This window comes from Carassius carassius, chromosome 6 (genome assembly GCF_963082965.1).
Source record: "Carassius carassius chromosome 6, fCarCar2.1, whole genome shotgun sequence".
NCBI lineage: Eukaryota > Metazoa > Chordata > Actinopteri > Cypriniformes > Cyprinidae > Carassius > Carassius carassius.
The window spans coordinates 21,349,615-21,364,984 of record NC_081760.1 but is presented as its reverse complement, the minus strand read 5'-3'; the positions used below and the strand labels follow the sequence as shown (position 1 = coordinate 21,364,984).

At 37.8% G+C, this 15,370-nt stretch overlaps 2 protein-coding genes across 2 annotated transcripts in view; both read right to left on the bottom strand.

The window, feature by feature from the left end:
• Positions 1-6,472: 6,472 nt before the first annotated feature.
• LOC132142489 (ubiquitin-conjugating enzyme E2 A-like) lies at positions 6,473-9,061 on the bottom strand. Its single transcript, XM_059552394.1, has 6 exons — positions 8,742-9,061; positions 8,469-8,549; positions 8,219-8,244; positions 8,037-8,126; positions 7,094-7,182; positions 6,473-7,006 (listed from the first exon to the last, which is right to left on the bottom strand). The coding sequence occupies exons 1-6, from the start codon at positions 8,783-8,785 to the stop codon at positions 6,878-6,880; spliced, it is 459 nt and encodes a 152-aa protein (XP_059408377.1). The 5' UTR covers positions 8,786-9,061; the 3' UTR covers positions 6,473-6,877.
• A 1,129-nt stretch (positions 9,062-10,190) lies between these two features.
• The window catches only part of LOC132142488 (ankyrin repeat domain-containing protein 10-like), a 40,042-nt gene continuing 34,862 nt past the window's right edge, over positions 10,191-15,370 (bottom strand). The window contains exons 4-6 of the mRNA XM_059552393.1: positions 12,266-12,501; positions 12,060-12,146; positions 10,191-10,939 (exon numbers count right to left, since the gene is read on the bottom strand). Coding sequence (XP_059408376.1) covers positions 10,557-10,939; positions 12,060-12,146; positions 12,266-12,501 — 706 coding nt within the window. The 3' untranslated portion in view covers positions 10,191-10,556. The remainder of the gene's footprint in view (positions 10,940-12,059; positions 12,147-12,265; positions 12,502-15,370) is intronic.

Genomic DNA, 15,370 nt, shown 5'->3' with positions numbered 1-15,370 from the left:
TTTCAGGGCGGAACAATAGTTCTGTAGTCATCTTGAAGTCAGTAATACGTTTCCATACACTGTTTTGTTGCCATTATGATTTTAAGAGTATACATTTGATATACAGTAACATCTCGGTTACGTATGTAACCTTGGTTCCCTGAATAGGGAAGGAGATGCTGCGATGACACCATCACTATGGGAACACCTTCGGTGTGACGAATGCCTAAAGCCCTTATACCATCATGCCAATTTATTTGCCAAATAGCACTCAGCACTGCCCCTGACACGCACGTAGGTGAGCTTTATCAGTGTTCTGCACTCTATTTCATCAGATTTCCACTTGTTTACAAAGGAAGCACAATCAAAAGTACAGAATGGCCCGCATCGCAGCATCTCATTCCCTATTCAGGGAACCAAGGTTACATATGTAACTGAGATGTTCCCTCTCTTAGGTTAACTTCTATGCAGCGATGACATCATTGCTATGGGAAAGCTATACTTTAATGCTTCACGTACCTATAGATAGCTGAAAGTCCAAGAAAAGTGTCTGCTCAAGCAGATAAAACCTGGGAACCAGGAGCCGACCTCACATCCAGACTGTAGAACTTGATGAAGGTACTAGGAGAGGACCATCCTGCCGAAGCACAAACATATTCCATCGAGGATCATTTGAAGAATGCCTAAAAAGAAGTCACTGCTCTTGTAGAATGAGCAGGCACCCCTAGAGGCGAAGTCAAGACACGCGCCTCATAGACCAGAGAAATAGCCTCAACTATCCAGTGTGACATTCGCTGTTTGGTGACAGCAGAACCTCTGCTCTTACAACCAAAACACACAAACAACTGGTCAGATCCACGCTACTGAGCTGTGCATTTGACATAGATCCTAAGTGCCCTCACTGGGCAGAGACTCAGCGTCAAAGTGACATTAGGAACATTTAATCATTTAGCAGACACTTTTATCCAAAGTGACTTACAAATGAGAACAATAGAAGCAGTCAGGTCAACAAGAGAACAACAACAGTATACAAGTGCCATGACAAGTCTCAGTTAGTCTAGTACCGAACGCATAGCCAGGGTGTGTTTTTTTTTATATATGAAAGACAAGAAAAGGAAAAGTGCTAGTATTAGTTGGTTAAGTGCTGGCGAAAAAGATGAGTCTTTAGATGTTTCTTGAAAAAGAGTAAAGACTCAGCTGTACGAATTGAGATTGGGAGGTCATTCCACCAGCTCGGCACAGTCCAGGAAAAGGTCCTTGAGAGTGATTTTGAACTTCTTTGGGATGGCACCACAAGGCGTTGTTCACTTGCAGAGCAAACTTCTGGAGGGCACATAAGATTTAACCAGTCAGTTTAGGTATGTTGGTGCCGTGCCATTGGTTGTCTTGTAGGCAAGCATCAGTACCTTGAATTTTTAATGCGAGCGGCTACTGGTAGCCAGTGATATCTGATGAGGAGAGGAGTAACGTGACCTTTTGTTGGCTCATTGAAGACAACCCTTGCTGCTGCATTCTGGATCAATTGCAGAGGCAACATAATCAGGCCAAGGTTGCAAAAAGACTTTAACTAGTCCTGGGTCAAATTCCATGCATAAAGGGCTGACGGAGAGACGCTGTGGAAAGGCCTAAGCCATCTCAAACCCTGCATATAACGGGAGACCAAGGGGTGATGACCGACTGAAACATCTCCCATGAGTGCATTCCCCGCAGATATTGTCACCACACACACCTTGAGAGTGGCAGTGGTAACTCCCTAAAAAAAATGACTTTGAAGAAATTCCAGTACTGAACTGATGGGGCAATGGACTGGATATAGAATGTGTTGTCTACACCAAGAGGCAAAAAGTCTCCACTTGAAAGCATATAAAAGTCTTGTGGAGGGAGTTCTAGAATTTATAATAGTGTTGATAATCTTGGCAGGAAGACCTGAAGACATTAGTGTTGTCACTCTCAAAAACTACCATTAAAACCTCTGAAGTTGTTTCCATTGTGAAATTAATATCTTACATTCATACGCATTTCTGCACCTTGTTGTTTCTGATGAAAGAATTTGCCAGATAATTCAGTCAGTGAGCAAGTGAACAAAACACTGTGTTTCAGTGATGACTCACTTTGAGTGGGTATCACGCCTTTGGACGCATCCATAGTGATAATTTTGCGATAACACAATGCCCCAGCTGGACTCCTTCTTGAAGAAACTGGGGTCTCAACCGTGGGCTTAGAGCATGAAAGCCTTTGCATGTCACTGTAATTCTGCAAAGCAGATGACAATGTGGTGAAATATTTTGGCTCTTGGTCCAACACTGAAACAATTGCATTTGGAGAAAACCCAGTATGCCTCCATCAGACCTAGCAGTCTAAGACACAAGCCTACGTGTACTAGGCGCCTTGTCTTTTTTTAGCACAACAAAATACCGGCTGTACAAGCCTGACTCCATCTGGGGGTATCTCCTCTATATCTCCTTTCTCTAGGGGTGAAACAATCTCCTGCCTTAAAATCAAGGCCTCCCCAAGACGTATCATCATAGGAAGAACCCTGCTGAAAGGAGGTGGGCCTTTCTGAAATTGGATGGTGTTACCGTGTCGAGCGGTGCGTAGTACCCATTGTGAGACATCAGGCAGTTGTCTCAATGTGTGCCAATGGCAGGGGTTTGAGTCGTTTTACCTTTGTGGTACTCATCTGATTTTCCTGAATTAGGTCCCAAAGCATCTGAGTGGCGGGAAATTCTATAACAGGAAGATTTCCAAATGTCCTGTCGGGCCGGCCCACCACCCCAAGGGTGGGAGCTTTGAAGGCCTCATAAGGGGCTGTTCACATATTGTGTCTTTTGCGCGCTCATAATGGAAGCGATGCGCTCGTTTTGTCCAGGCGCGTCAGCACCGCATCGAGTTAAAAACATCTCAACTTTTCAGAATGCCGCAAGCACACCGCGGGTCATGTGACAAGTACCAACCAATCAGCTTCATCCTTTCCCGTAACAACATTGAAAGCTCAGCCAAGATGAATGAACAGCTGATCATAGCTGTATATGGATTGCCATTTTGAAATAAATTTAGTAGCAGAGCTACTGCAAGCGATTAGTGCTGCAAATCCATTTATCCTTTGCTGAAATTTCCGTATCTTCATGGAGAGCGCAGGTCATGGTTGCTTAGCAATGGAAGACGCCTCAGGAGCGCAACTGCCCGAGCGCTTTGGAAAAAAGGAGAAAACGACGTGCCATGGACTTTTCTCTTGAGCTCTGAAGGCTGGAATGCACCGAGGTGCGATATGCGGCGGGACCGTTAAGATCTTAGCCGGGAGGTCACAGTGAGCAAGGTGAATAGGTTTGTGTGGTTCATCCACACTCTCTAATAGACTGGCCTCCGAAGACAAGCAAAGGAATCAGGAACTCCTATTAGAAGCCTGAGAACAATAGGCCATGGCTATTTGTGGTGAGCAGGTGGGCAAGACCTAGGACCCCAGTCCTTACGGTGAGGTATCATAGGCAATGGCTCATGCCGCTGGACCTCGTGAGGGTGCTGCAAAGAGGACAAGCATGAACAAGTCACAGGTGGTTGACGCTCTACTTGCCTAGCCCTGCTCGGGATGAGCTGATGAAACAGTTTATCCACATTACACGTTACAATGTCTAACAGTTCCCTGTAAGACGGGAAGAAGGGAGAGAACTGCACACTTCAACCAATAAATAATCCAAATCAGAGACTGCTGTGGACAGCACATCTTCGTCATGCAGTACACAACCGAAATACACAACCGAAAGGTTCTGGGTTAGGCTACAAATCACCGTTGACACATAATGGGATCCCCGTAGCACTCTGCGAGCACTTGCACATGGCCTGGAGAGAGCGAGAGAAAAGGAGAAAACTCAATTTTCAGTTTTTTATTTGTTTCATTTTGCGTCTCTCGGATTGGTCGGTTCTTGAATTACAAAATGATGAGCAGCCATCTAGCAGGTGTCATAGGTAAGGGTACCACCGGAAAAAGAAAAACCCTATAGTTAAATCCACTCTAAGATTAAAAATAAAATTAAATAAAAAGCCAAAATCAAAAACAGAAAATCTTTGTGATTGCAGTTGTTTACTTATTTTACAGTTAGACACACTTACGTTGTATGTGAATGTCAGCTGAATGCCAGATGGTATTGTGTTTCACTAGGGTAAAAATATTAAGATTCTTACTTGAGTTTTTAATTTGTGTATGCGTTTTTATTTAGTTTTTTCAACTCATAGGATATGGTAGAAATGAGCGTACAATATAACAGCTTTTTTTATTTTATTACGGTAGCCTAGCACACATGCTCCACCTCAGATGGTTTTGTGTCAAAATATTTTGGGTTTGAAAGCACTGCAGTTGGTGGGAAGAAACTGTCAATTCTAAATAAATCTGCCCATTTAGGTCGCATTTGAGCCAGTTCAGAATGTGATTGGCTTTTGAATATTTCGTGATATTTTTAAGTCAGGATTGGTGTTTACCAGCCAGTGAAACCAAACTTCATAGTGAAATTAAACTTCAAGGTTAAGTAGCCTGCTAGATTAAGTATTTTAAATCCGTACAATATTGCACTAAAGGAGTAGTTCACCCAAAAATAAACATTCTGTCATAATTTACTTACCTTCATGTTGTTAATTTTCGAAACACACATTAAGATACTTTTAATGAAACCTGATAAATTTCTGTCCATTCATTAAAAGTCCAGGTAACCAAAACCTATAAGGTCCAAAAACGTCAATAAAACACTTTAAAATAAATATTTATGAATCAGGTTTAATCCAAATCTTTTGAAGAGATATGATTGCATAAATTTATGAACAGATTTAATTTTGGCTTTTTTTTTCACGAGGATTCCTTTACTGTGCTTTTTCTAATCTTCAAGAGTTTGGATGGAAAGAAAGCTCTTATGTTTGACAATTTTTTTGCAGATGAAATCCAGTAATTTCAGTTGGAATCTAATCTAATTCACTGCTTTGACAAAAAGAAAACTTGCTTGAATTGAAAGTAGTTTATGTATGAGCTGAGCTTCTTAAATATATTTTTTATACTGTGAAATCTTGCTAATGTGACCACACCTGCAAAATAGCAAATAGAAGTCAGAATATTATATTATATTTACAATAAATTTTACTGTGTAATTTCAGAACTGCTCAAAGAGTTAGATGAGGCCTACAAGAAACACTGCCAGGAAGAAGACCCCATTCTGCAAAGGCACTTGCTGCATTGTATCCAAAGAGTCCTTATCCGAAGTCAGGAGCTGGGTGATGAGAAGATCCAACTTACTAGTCAAATGGATGTTGGGAGAATCGTAGCCGGCAAGTGGACCTTCTTACTAAGCTTCTAGAAACCTGATATAAACCCCAAGAAAGCATGACAGCTACTACCATACCTTCCGTTATTCCCAGCAAGAGAAGGGAAGAAGAGAAAAGAAGAAAGAAATCCATTAATTCCATAGAAAGACATCAGAAAAACAATAATATTGACACTTGGGAGAACGTCTCCTCACCATTGTCTGGGAGAAGCGGAATAAAACCTCCAAAGCCATAGCTGACAGAGAACCTTCATCTACTGATCTACCTATTGATCCGAATGAGCCAATGGGAAATGGTTGGTTGTGATAATGATGAATGTCCAATTGAATGTTTCCATTTCTCATGTGTTGGGCTTAATCACAAACCCAAAGTGAAATAGTATTGTCCAAAATGTAGGGGGGGACACAGAGAATTTTTTTTTCACATAATTGTGAAACTCATGTAGCATGTGTCTAGTATATTAGTATATCATATAAAAATCTTAAAATAAATCTGTTTGAAATGTACTGCTCCTTAGACATTTAAAGCCGCAGTCTATAAAGTTTTTCCTCTTTGTTGCCATCTCTGTTTAAACCTGCAATTGGAGTTATTTGCAAAATTATTATCTTTGCTTGGGTTGTGCATCAGCACTGCTCTTCAGTGCGGATGAATTTAAAGTTTCAAGGTGTACGTGTGGCTGTCAGTCACTGGACCGGTGTGGATATTCACTGCACTTCAGAATCACATATTATACATCTTGGAAGTATAACTCAAATAAGAATTTTCACCAGAAAATGTCATTTGAACAAGTAACATGTCTGCCACTTTTGTTCTAACCAACTGAGATAAAAAGGATTACAATAAAATGCACTACCAATGGTGATTAAATCTAACAATTAGGAGTAAATTTAGCTCAGATCACATCAAACCGTGCAAATGATTATTGTTATACTTAGTTCTCAAATTGTTAATGTTAACAACATCAGCACAGCGTGACTGTGTGTATTTAGTATGTATTAGCGTTACCTGTAGATTTAAATTTCTGTACAGTCTAATCTCTAATTCTGGATCATTTTCAACCAAAAAAATTGTGACTGCAGCTTTAACAAATTTATTTTTTTTCTGTGGTTACAGCTACCATAAACTGTTTTTTTTCCCGACCATGTAAAGACAATCAAAAAGTCAGTAGACTAATCATACACACCGATCCTTTACATGAAAGTTAAAGTGTATTATTATAATATAGTACACAAGGCAATCAATAACACATGGAACAGAGAAAAAAAAACTTTCAGGCATGTAACAGAACACACAAAAACAGCATAACAGGATCATCAGTTCCGATTGTGGCATGGACAGTTCAAGGATGGCAAGTCAGCACCGTGTCCATTCAGTTTGGTTCTTCTTGAGAAAGAAAAGGCTCTTGGATATCATATAGTCCAGGTTTCTGGGCTGACACCATGTGTGTCGCTTTTTGAATAGAAAATGACCAGGTGATATTGGCTGAGCACAAGTTCTCCAGGGGAAAAATTTACAGATTTAGATTAAAGTGCATTTGAACAATTCACTCAACTAAACTATAATCACACAAAGTTCTGTGCTCTGCAGTGTCTGGTCAGCTGTCCCTCCAGCTCTGCTCAACAATAGCAGACACACGCTTCTCATACTCCCGTTTGTTCTCCTGGTAGAGTTGAGCTGCTTGGCTGTTAGCTGGACTGTTAGGGTTTGGTTCATCAAGCAAAGACTGGGGGAAAACCAACAGGAAAACAAGTTGATCAAGCGGTGTTCTGATTTAAATTTATACTTATAATAGTAAAAAGTTATATTTTACCTGGATTGAGGTGAGAATTGATGACACGTCATAAGTTGGACTCCACCGGTTTTGTAGGATGTCAAGACATATGCTTCCATCTGCATATACTGAAGTATCATTGAAAGAGAAATGTTTTGTTAAATTTATGTTGTTTCTTAAGATTTGGAGAAATTTAGTAAGACATCACTTGTTCACCAATAGATCCTCTGCAGTGAATGAGTCCGACTTCAAACAATTGATAAAAATATAATTCACACAACTCCAGGCTATCAATTAAGGGCTTATGAAGTAAACAGTGTTTGTAAGAAACAAATCTTTCAGGGCATTAACTTCAAACCATTGCTTCATACTAAAATACAAGTCCATATTTCATTATAATGCTTCCTCGAGTCCATCCCTTGTTGTCCTCTCACATCAAAATCCACCAAAATAATTATTTTATAACTGTTTTTGCTTGTAAACGATGCTTTATCTGTGCAGATTTCTCTCATGATTCAGATGAGACAACTTTTTTTACTGGAGGCAGCCATTTTATTGATTAAAGAAATTGGCCAGAAGCAAAGGTTTGAAGGTAAAACATCTTTATGATGGATTGGTTTTTAACAAACACACTGTTTTTCACTTCTGAGGACTTTAATTTATGGACTGAAGTTGTGTGCATTACTTGTGGATTATTGTGGGTTTTTATCAGTTGTTTAGACTCTCATTCTGATGGCACCCATTCACAGAAGAGGATGCATTGGTTAAGTAAGTGATGTAATGCTAAATTTATCCAAATCTGTTCCCATGAAGAAACAAACCCATCTAAGAACTGGCTATCTCCTGAGGATGATTACAATTTCAGCAAATATTCATTTTGGGGTGAGCCATTCCCTTACATTATATCAAGAAGACCGATTTTAAACTGTCATATTTATGATTATGAATGACAAATGATGACAAACCAAAAACTAAATCTTACCATTAGGATGAAACATTTTTGATATGAATCTGACTGTGGGTGGTTTGTTTGGGTATTCTTCTGTGAATTCTACAGTCAATTTGAATGTACCTATAACAAAAACAAGCTTAAACCATGAATACACAATACATGTCTTGAAATACTAGAACTTCTAGATTTCAAGAAGTAATGTTTATATTCACCATCTTCAAAGGGAGTTCCTTCTGGCCTGTGAAAGCAAGAATGCAAAGGGGTCACACTTGGATAACCAATAATGCCACCACGTCATCTTTTGTTTTTAGTTTCAGCGCTTGAAAACACACATGCAGACTAGTCAAGAAAAGTGTTGTCAAAATGCTCGGGTTACAGAATAAAGAAACGCGAACCTATTAATATGCTAAACTCGGTTTAGTCCACATCACAACCCTGTTCACAATAAGTAACGTTACTTACCCAAATATCACTGCATTCCATACCATGATATTGTTTTCTGACGGAGCACCGCTTACTCCAGCTGGAGGATCCGCTTGAAGTCTGTTGTGTTTTTATCAAAACAAATAAGGGAGCCAGATTAGATTTAGCAAGTTTAGTTCCAAATTAACACAAAACAAATAACTTTCTAAATGTTTACTAAATGTTTCTTCTCATTCTCTGGTCTTTAAAAGGTAACGTACATCCGGGTTTGGAAAAAAAAACAGCTCCTGATATTTTGTTTTCTTGATTCACCTTTTAAAATCCCGCATGAGTCGCCTTCTTGCTGGAGTAGACATTGCTAAAACTATACAAGTGTTAGATATAAATTTATGTTGTAAAATTTACAATGTTCCTCTCTTCGAATTTGCTTCTCGGCTCAGCTTGGAGGATTTCAACACGGAAAACAGACGATACCACTGTCATATGTGTGGGGGTAGAGCATTATTAAACATATATTGAACTTTGTTAATAATAACTCTTGCCATTTAAATTATCTACAAATTTAGCATTTATAATTAAAAGTAATATATGTATGCTGTTGAATTCAGTATATCGTTCCAGTTACATGGGTTAAAAATGCTGCGTCCACTTCTATTAAATCGAAGATCCATGTGTTACAGGCGGAGCGCTAATGACGTTGTAGTAGGCCCTTGCAGTAAAGCAAGGTCGACGCAGAAGAAAGGTGACACCCGTCTGTATACAGTCTATGGTTTGAACCTGTTTTTATTCAGTCTATGGTATGAACACGTGAGACAGGAAACCGCATTGATCTATAATAGAAAACATATATAGATCAGTGGGTGGGCATATCAGCTTCCCATGGGAACAGTCTTTCCATCTTTTATGTACCACCGCGACCTGTCTTTCTTTCAGACATTGCGAGATGTATTTCAAAACAAAGTACCTTTGAACATATGCGATATCCTGCACATATAGGCTGTCATCATATAAGCTTTTTCCATTGATGTATGGTTTGGCTATGCAACCATTTGAAAATCTGGAATCTGAGGGTGCAAAAAATAAAAAATATTTAGAAAATTGCCTTTGAAGTTGTCAAAATAAAGTCCTTAGCAATGCACATTACTAATAAATACATTTTTGTGTGAAATATTTACAGTAGGAAGTTTACAAAATATCTTCATGGAACACAAGCTTTACTTCTAATGAAATATCCTAATGAAAAAAAATATAGAGAATTTTGACCCATACAATTTATTGTTGGATATTGTTACATATACCCATGCTACTTATGACTGGTTTTGTGGTACAGGTTCTCTCTCTCACACACACACACACACACACACACACACACACACACACACACGTGTGCTTTCCCATATTAAACCCTATAAAGAAGAATGTCTCTTTTTCTCAGTGCATTACATACAAAATGTATGTCAGTGATGAACTGAGGGTTAATGCCAAAGTGCACTGAAGTACATGCAAGAAAGAGAAACTTTGCTTTTACTTTTTAAAAATGAATCAACCTTTACTTGAACTGGCTATATTATTTAGGAGAATTGTCTTCAGGTGGCAATGAAATGAGCTTCTTTTGAGTTAGATTTTTTTAATTAGAACAAAGGGTACAAAGGTAAAGGAATGTTATACATCTTAAGCTTTCTTTTTCAGAAAACAAAACACTGTTTTATAGTCAGCATGTAAGTGTTGCTTCAAAGGAAAAAAACAAATACATCAAAACAGTCATATACAAAAGTGTCCTTTTTCAAAAAGCTAGTATTCATTGGCACAAAACTACAAACACAGTTAATCCACATAAAAATCAACTTCTTGCACTACTTAACATTCTAACATTGCATTAAAGGGGAAAAAAAGAAATACACTCAGATATCTAGGTTGAGGTCAAACACATACATTTAAAATAGAGTCATTAGCTCAGATACAAAAATCAATACAATTTCTCCCCTTTGGTAGAAAGACTTTCCCCTTTATCAAAAAGAAAACCCAAAAACAAATCAGCCTGCGTTAAGGTGCAAGATAACCCTTCAGTTTAAGGTGGATATTGCTGCCAGCAATTTTGTAATTAAATGGATGGAAACCATTTTCACTTTATGATCCATGGAACAGCTGCACAGCACTGAGAACTTCTTGGTCATAATTCTGCTCTACCTTCACGACCGTGCTGTGCTCCTGACAGCTGCTAGCATCTTCCAGGTCCTCTGCTGTATCCCCAAAACCATGGTAGTGTCCATAGCGCAGATGTTCACCGGAGTCAGGCAGGAACGCATCCCATGCAGGCCGGTGAGATACACAGCTGCTTGGGCTACCATTGAGGTGCAGTGAGCCACACATGTCCATTCTTGACTCAGCTGGAATGGTCTCGACCCCATTGAATTGGGACGGATTGCACTGCCCATTTGTGGTGAAGCTGTTGGCAGTAAAACCGTTCTGCTGCCCATGACCATTCCTCAAACCTGTGGCTATGGCTTCATCTGTCATTCAAAACAAGACATGCGTCAGAATGTGAAGAGCAAATGGTCTTGATTACACATGAACTTGGGCCAGACCAGAAATACAAAACATTTGTACCCAGCACATTCTTGTAGATCGATAAACTGCATTTTCCATATGAGCACCTTTTTGCTCATGTTTCAAAGTGTACAATGTAATTTTGTTTTGAATCAACTATTATTACAAGTGAACAAACACACACACAAACACACACACACACACACACACACACACACACACACACACAGTACCCTTCCAAAAAGTCACAAGTGAGAGTTAACACTAATTTTAAAAGTCAGCAGTAAGAATTTTTTTTTAAATCCGAGAAACGCCATCAAATAACCTAAAAAATGCTTCAGTGTTTCAAATAAACAAGCAGATCACAGGCAAAATATCTAAATATCTTTAAAATAGAGGATGGGAGCACAATTACATAGTAAAATATTAACCAATGCATTCATTAACTTGTAAATATGACATGAAATATCCTAAAATCAGTTGATGATTTCATTGTGAAATATGTGGCTGGGAGATTCAGAAAATATAACTTTTACGTTCAAGCCTACTGTACAATATTAAGCTAACAACAAGCTACTTTTACAAAACTTGTTCAGAATAACCATTTACAGATAATATTGCAAAAGTTAATGAAAATAAAGTCAAGAAAACTAGCAACTCTGTAGATGTATTTATGTATTATTTTAGCTGGTGTGTCTTTGCAAGTACAGTACTGGTAAAGTCTGTTATTTAAGTCAAGTGTGTGCATACTTTGAAAATAAATATCAGCTTCTAAAAAAATGGACATCTCACCCCAACTATATTTATATTGCAGATATTTCAGCAGCCTGAAAAAAAGTCCAATATAAATATACTAGCTGAATAATTTGCATTGAGAGCTTGTTGATAAACCTGAGGGAACTGGTTGATGGCTTGGCCCTCATAAATATGCATAAGAGTTTGTCCATAGCCAGGGGCCAGGAACAGAAGTCATAGATGTGGGCTCCAACATTTTTTGGGTGGGAGAGGGGTTCCTCAAAGAAACACTGTCCTCCTCATGATGTTCAAACTCAATAGACTTTGGTGGAGAAGGTCCAGTCCCACCTGATTGGTTTTCAGCAGCTGATTCCACATTCATAATCTCAAGCTCCTCTCCAATTCCATTGTTTGTCTTCGCTGAAAAATCCATGCCTGCATGAAAAGCATGCAATATAGTCAGAATTAAAAAAATAAATAAAAATGTTCCTTGATTTAGTGTTGATTTTGTGCACAAACGCAAGTGATTAAAATGCACTACAAGACTGACTTACTCTCAGTTTTTGCTTTCTTCACGTGGTTTGGCTCTGTGTAATCAAGAAATCTTTTTCTATTGGCTGTCCCATTCAGAAGACTGCAGCCCTGGATGTGTGAATGGTTGGTCCCATTATGGGCAAATACTTTTAGCTGAGTTAGCTGGTTGTGTGCATTAGAGAGGAGCTGAGCACAATCATGGAAGCCTTGAGCATGGGCCAGATCTGCTGCAGTCAAACCATTTGCATTCCTCAAGCTGCATAGTGGGTAAAAAACAAAGAAGATTAGTCGGGTCTTATCTAATTAGCACTTATACTAATGTTAATCATGTTTTTACATTTCAAAGACTTTCCCTATTACTCTCTATGCTAGTTTTAGGAAAGGCCCAAAAAGTTGATTATTCACACACACACACACACACACACTGCAATAGGAAACAGTACTGTTCTGAAAAAAAAAATTCTCTTACAAATCATTTTTGTGAACACAATTAAGCAATGATACAAGTTTAATACTATTTATCCAACATGATGCTTTTATTGAATAACTGTCATGCTAAAAGTACTGAAGGCAAGGCAGTTGATTTTTATTTCAAGAAGTAGTTAAAAAACAGAAAAGCATTGATCTTTAGAAAAAAAAAATCAGAGCAAATTTATCTCCAAATGCAGTGTGTGCACTTAAATGAGAATTCAGACATGAACCAACATGGTAAATGGATAAAAGATGTTTGGACCAGATTATTAGTCATATTACATTCTAATGTCAAATGTTTGCCATTTTGTCACATTGATGTAAGATTATGCCCCTTCTGTGTGACACTGATATTCAAAGATTCTAGCCTTTGAATAGTGCCTTTTTAAGAATTATGATCATTATGGATTATTTTTTGATCCTAAACATGTTTTATGCCTAGTCCACATGTACACGGGTATTTTTATAAACAGACTTTCACCTCCATTTAAAAAATAAAAAAATAAAAAAACTTTTCCACCTGAAAACGCAAAAGCAGACTATAAAAAAGCTATAAAAACACTGTCAAGAGCATGCCAATCCAACAGGTGCCTATAAAACACTAACCGTAAAGCCATTCTGGCCAATTACAGACTTGCCTCATGTAAACAAAGGAGATAGCGGTGCACAATCTGATGTCAAATAAAGGAGATTACAGTGTGCACTGCAGCATCACAAGCCAAAATCTCCAGTTTCACTGCAATCGGAGTTTCTGAAAATCTTCACCCTGGCAGGAGTTTTTAAAAAGGTTTGGTTTCAGTGACCTGATACTGCATTTGTGTGTGGACAAAACCGCATAGAAAAAGCTGCTCTTTTGAAAATACCCATGTTCACGTAGACAAGGCCTTAATCTGGAACCACCCCCAAATCTAACAAATGTCTGACCACTTCTGTCTTTTGCAATGTCTACACAATATATAATGAATGAGAAGGAATAACATTTGGGTCAGTAGTTGGTTCATTTATGAATTCGGTTTAACCTATCTATCTCTCCCTTTGTATTTTCAAAATGGCTTTACATGGAAAACAACAAAACAGTGAAAATAAATATAAAATATACATAACGCTTCAAAATATAAAGAAAGACAAATTCAACTTTTCAAAACAAACAAAAAAAAAAGTATATGATTAGCTTACATTCACTCATTCCTTCATAAACATTCCATTTATATCTGATAAAATATTAAATGCTTCCAAGTATTTTGACTTGAATATTTTTTATCATCTAGGAAACATTAAATGAAAACGTCAGACAATGCCAGACAATTCTTAAGGCAGGGAACTTGTTGCACTGTAGTTAAGGAGTTAAGAAAAACCATGTCTATGCCAGATATAAAAAGTACTGGGGTCTCATTTATAAAACTCTCTGTAGATTTCCTCCTAAAAGTGCACGCATGCACAAAAGCTAAATTTTGCATATGCACAAAAGTTTTCAGATTTATAAAACCATGTGTACGCCAGAACCTTCGCAAAAGATCTCTTTATAAATCCCAGTCAGGGGAAGATTGTGTGTTTGTGCATCTCCACCTCGCACATTCCACCCACGTGACACCATGTTTAACACCGTCACAGGTACAAGACGTTAAGGAAATATGAGATCCAGACTACAAATGCCATTTGTGGCATACTCAAGGAAATAAAAAGGAAATGTGCAAATTATCTTTCAAAAAAGGGGTATTTTTCATGATGTTGTGGAGATGCCTTCACACGACATCAACACCTCCGTGCAGCTGCGGTTATACATTAAGCTATTCTCACTGAACCTATTCAAACCAGACAATGGACCATTCGACCACCGAATCCAGAGTGTCTGCCATAATATCGAAGTAAGTGTGCATCACTGATCATTGTTCTCACTAAAAATATTTGATCATAACATGATATCTGCAGTTTAAGATTAATTTAATTATTGTGACCCCAGGTACTACAGGAGTGATCTTTATTGTGTTACTTGTTTTAAAGCAATGTTTTCTTAATAAAATGAATACTCAAAGGCCACACTGCATTGGTTTAATGGCTTATTTACTTTACAATTAAACTACAGTTACTTCTGCTCCTGAATGGCTGAGAGGTCTTTCCAGCCGTGTGAGATTCTACTAGTATATAAGCATTTCACATTTGTATCGCTCTGCTTACACCATTTGTCCCAATAAGCATTATGGGAGGAGCAAACCCACTATAATTTTACAAATACTACTGTTGTTGTGTGACAGAATGTAGTTTTAAGAGCAGGTTTTTAGTATTAAAAAATGTTTTAGAGAATTGTAAATTTTCGCTGGTATTGTGACAACACTAATGGAAATTAGAGGTCGACCGATGTTGGATTTTGCCGATACCGATAGCTAGGTTGGACCACACTGGCCGATACCGATTAATTAACCGATAGTTTTTAAAATGGATACTGAAAAAAAAAAAACTAAAAATGTGCTTTAGAAAAAAAAAAGTTGTAGTAATAATAATATAATAATAAATAATATTATTTTCCTAAATTCCATTTGATTTATTTCCATATTCTGTTATTTAATTTTTCTGGATTCTGTTTTTTCCATTTTAATTTTTCTCCACTCCTTTTTAATAGTTAAATTAAAGTTTATTAATCATAAAGTCTAATTAAA

Bases quoted from the DNA above. Each gene is read 5' to 3' on its own strand.
- LOC132142489 (XM_059552394.1), bottom strand. From the start codon at position 8,785: ATGTCTACTCCAGCAAGAAGGCGACTCATGCGGGATTTTAAAAG. The intron at 8,550-8,741 runs GTGAATCAAGAA...AAAACACAACAG, and splicing joins CTCATGCGGGATTTTAAAAG to ACTTCAAGCGGATCCTCCAG. The intron at 8,245-8,468 runs GTAAGTAACGTT...TTGCTTTCACAG, and splicing joins TGGAATGCAGTGATATTTGG to GCCAGAAGGAACTCCCTTTG.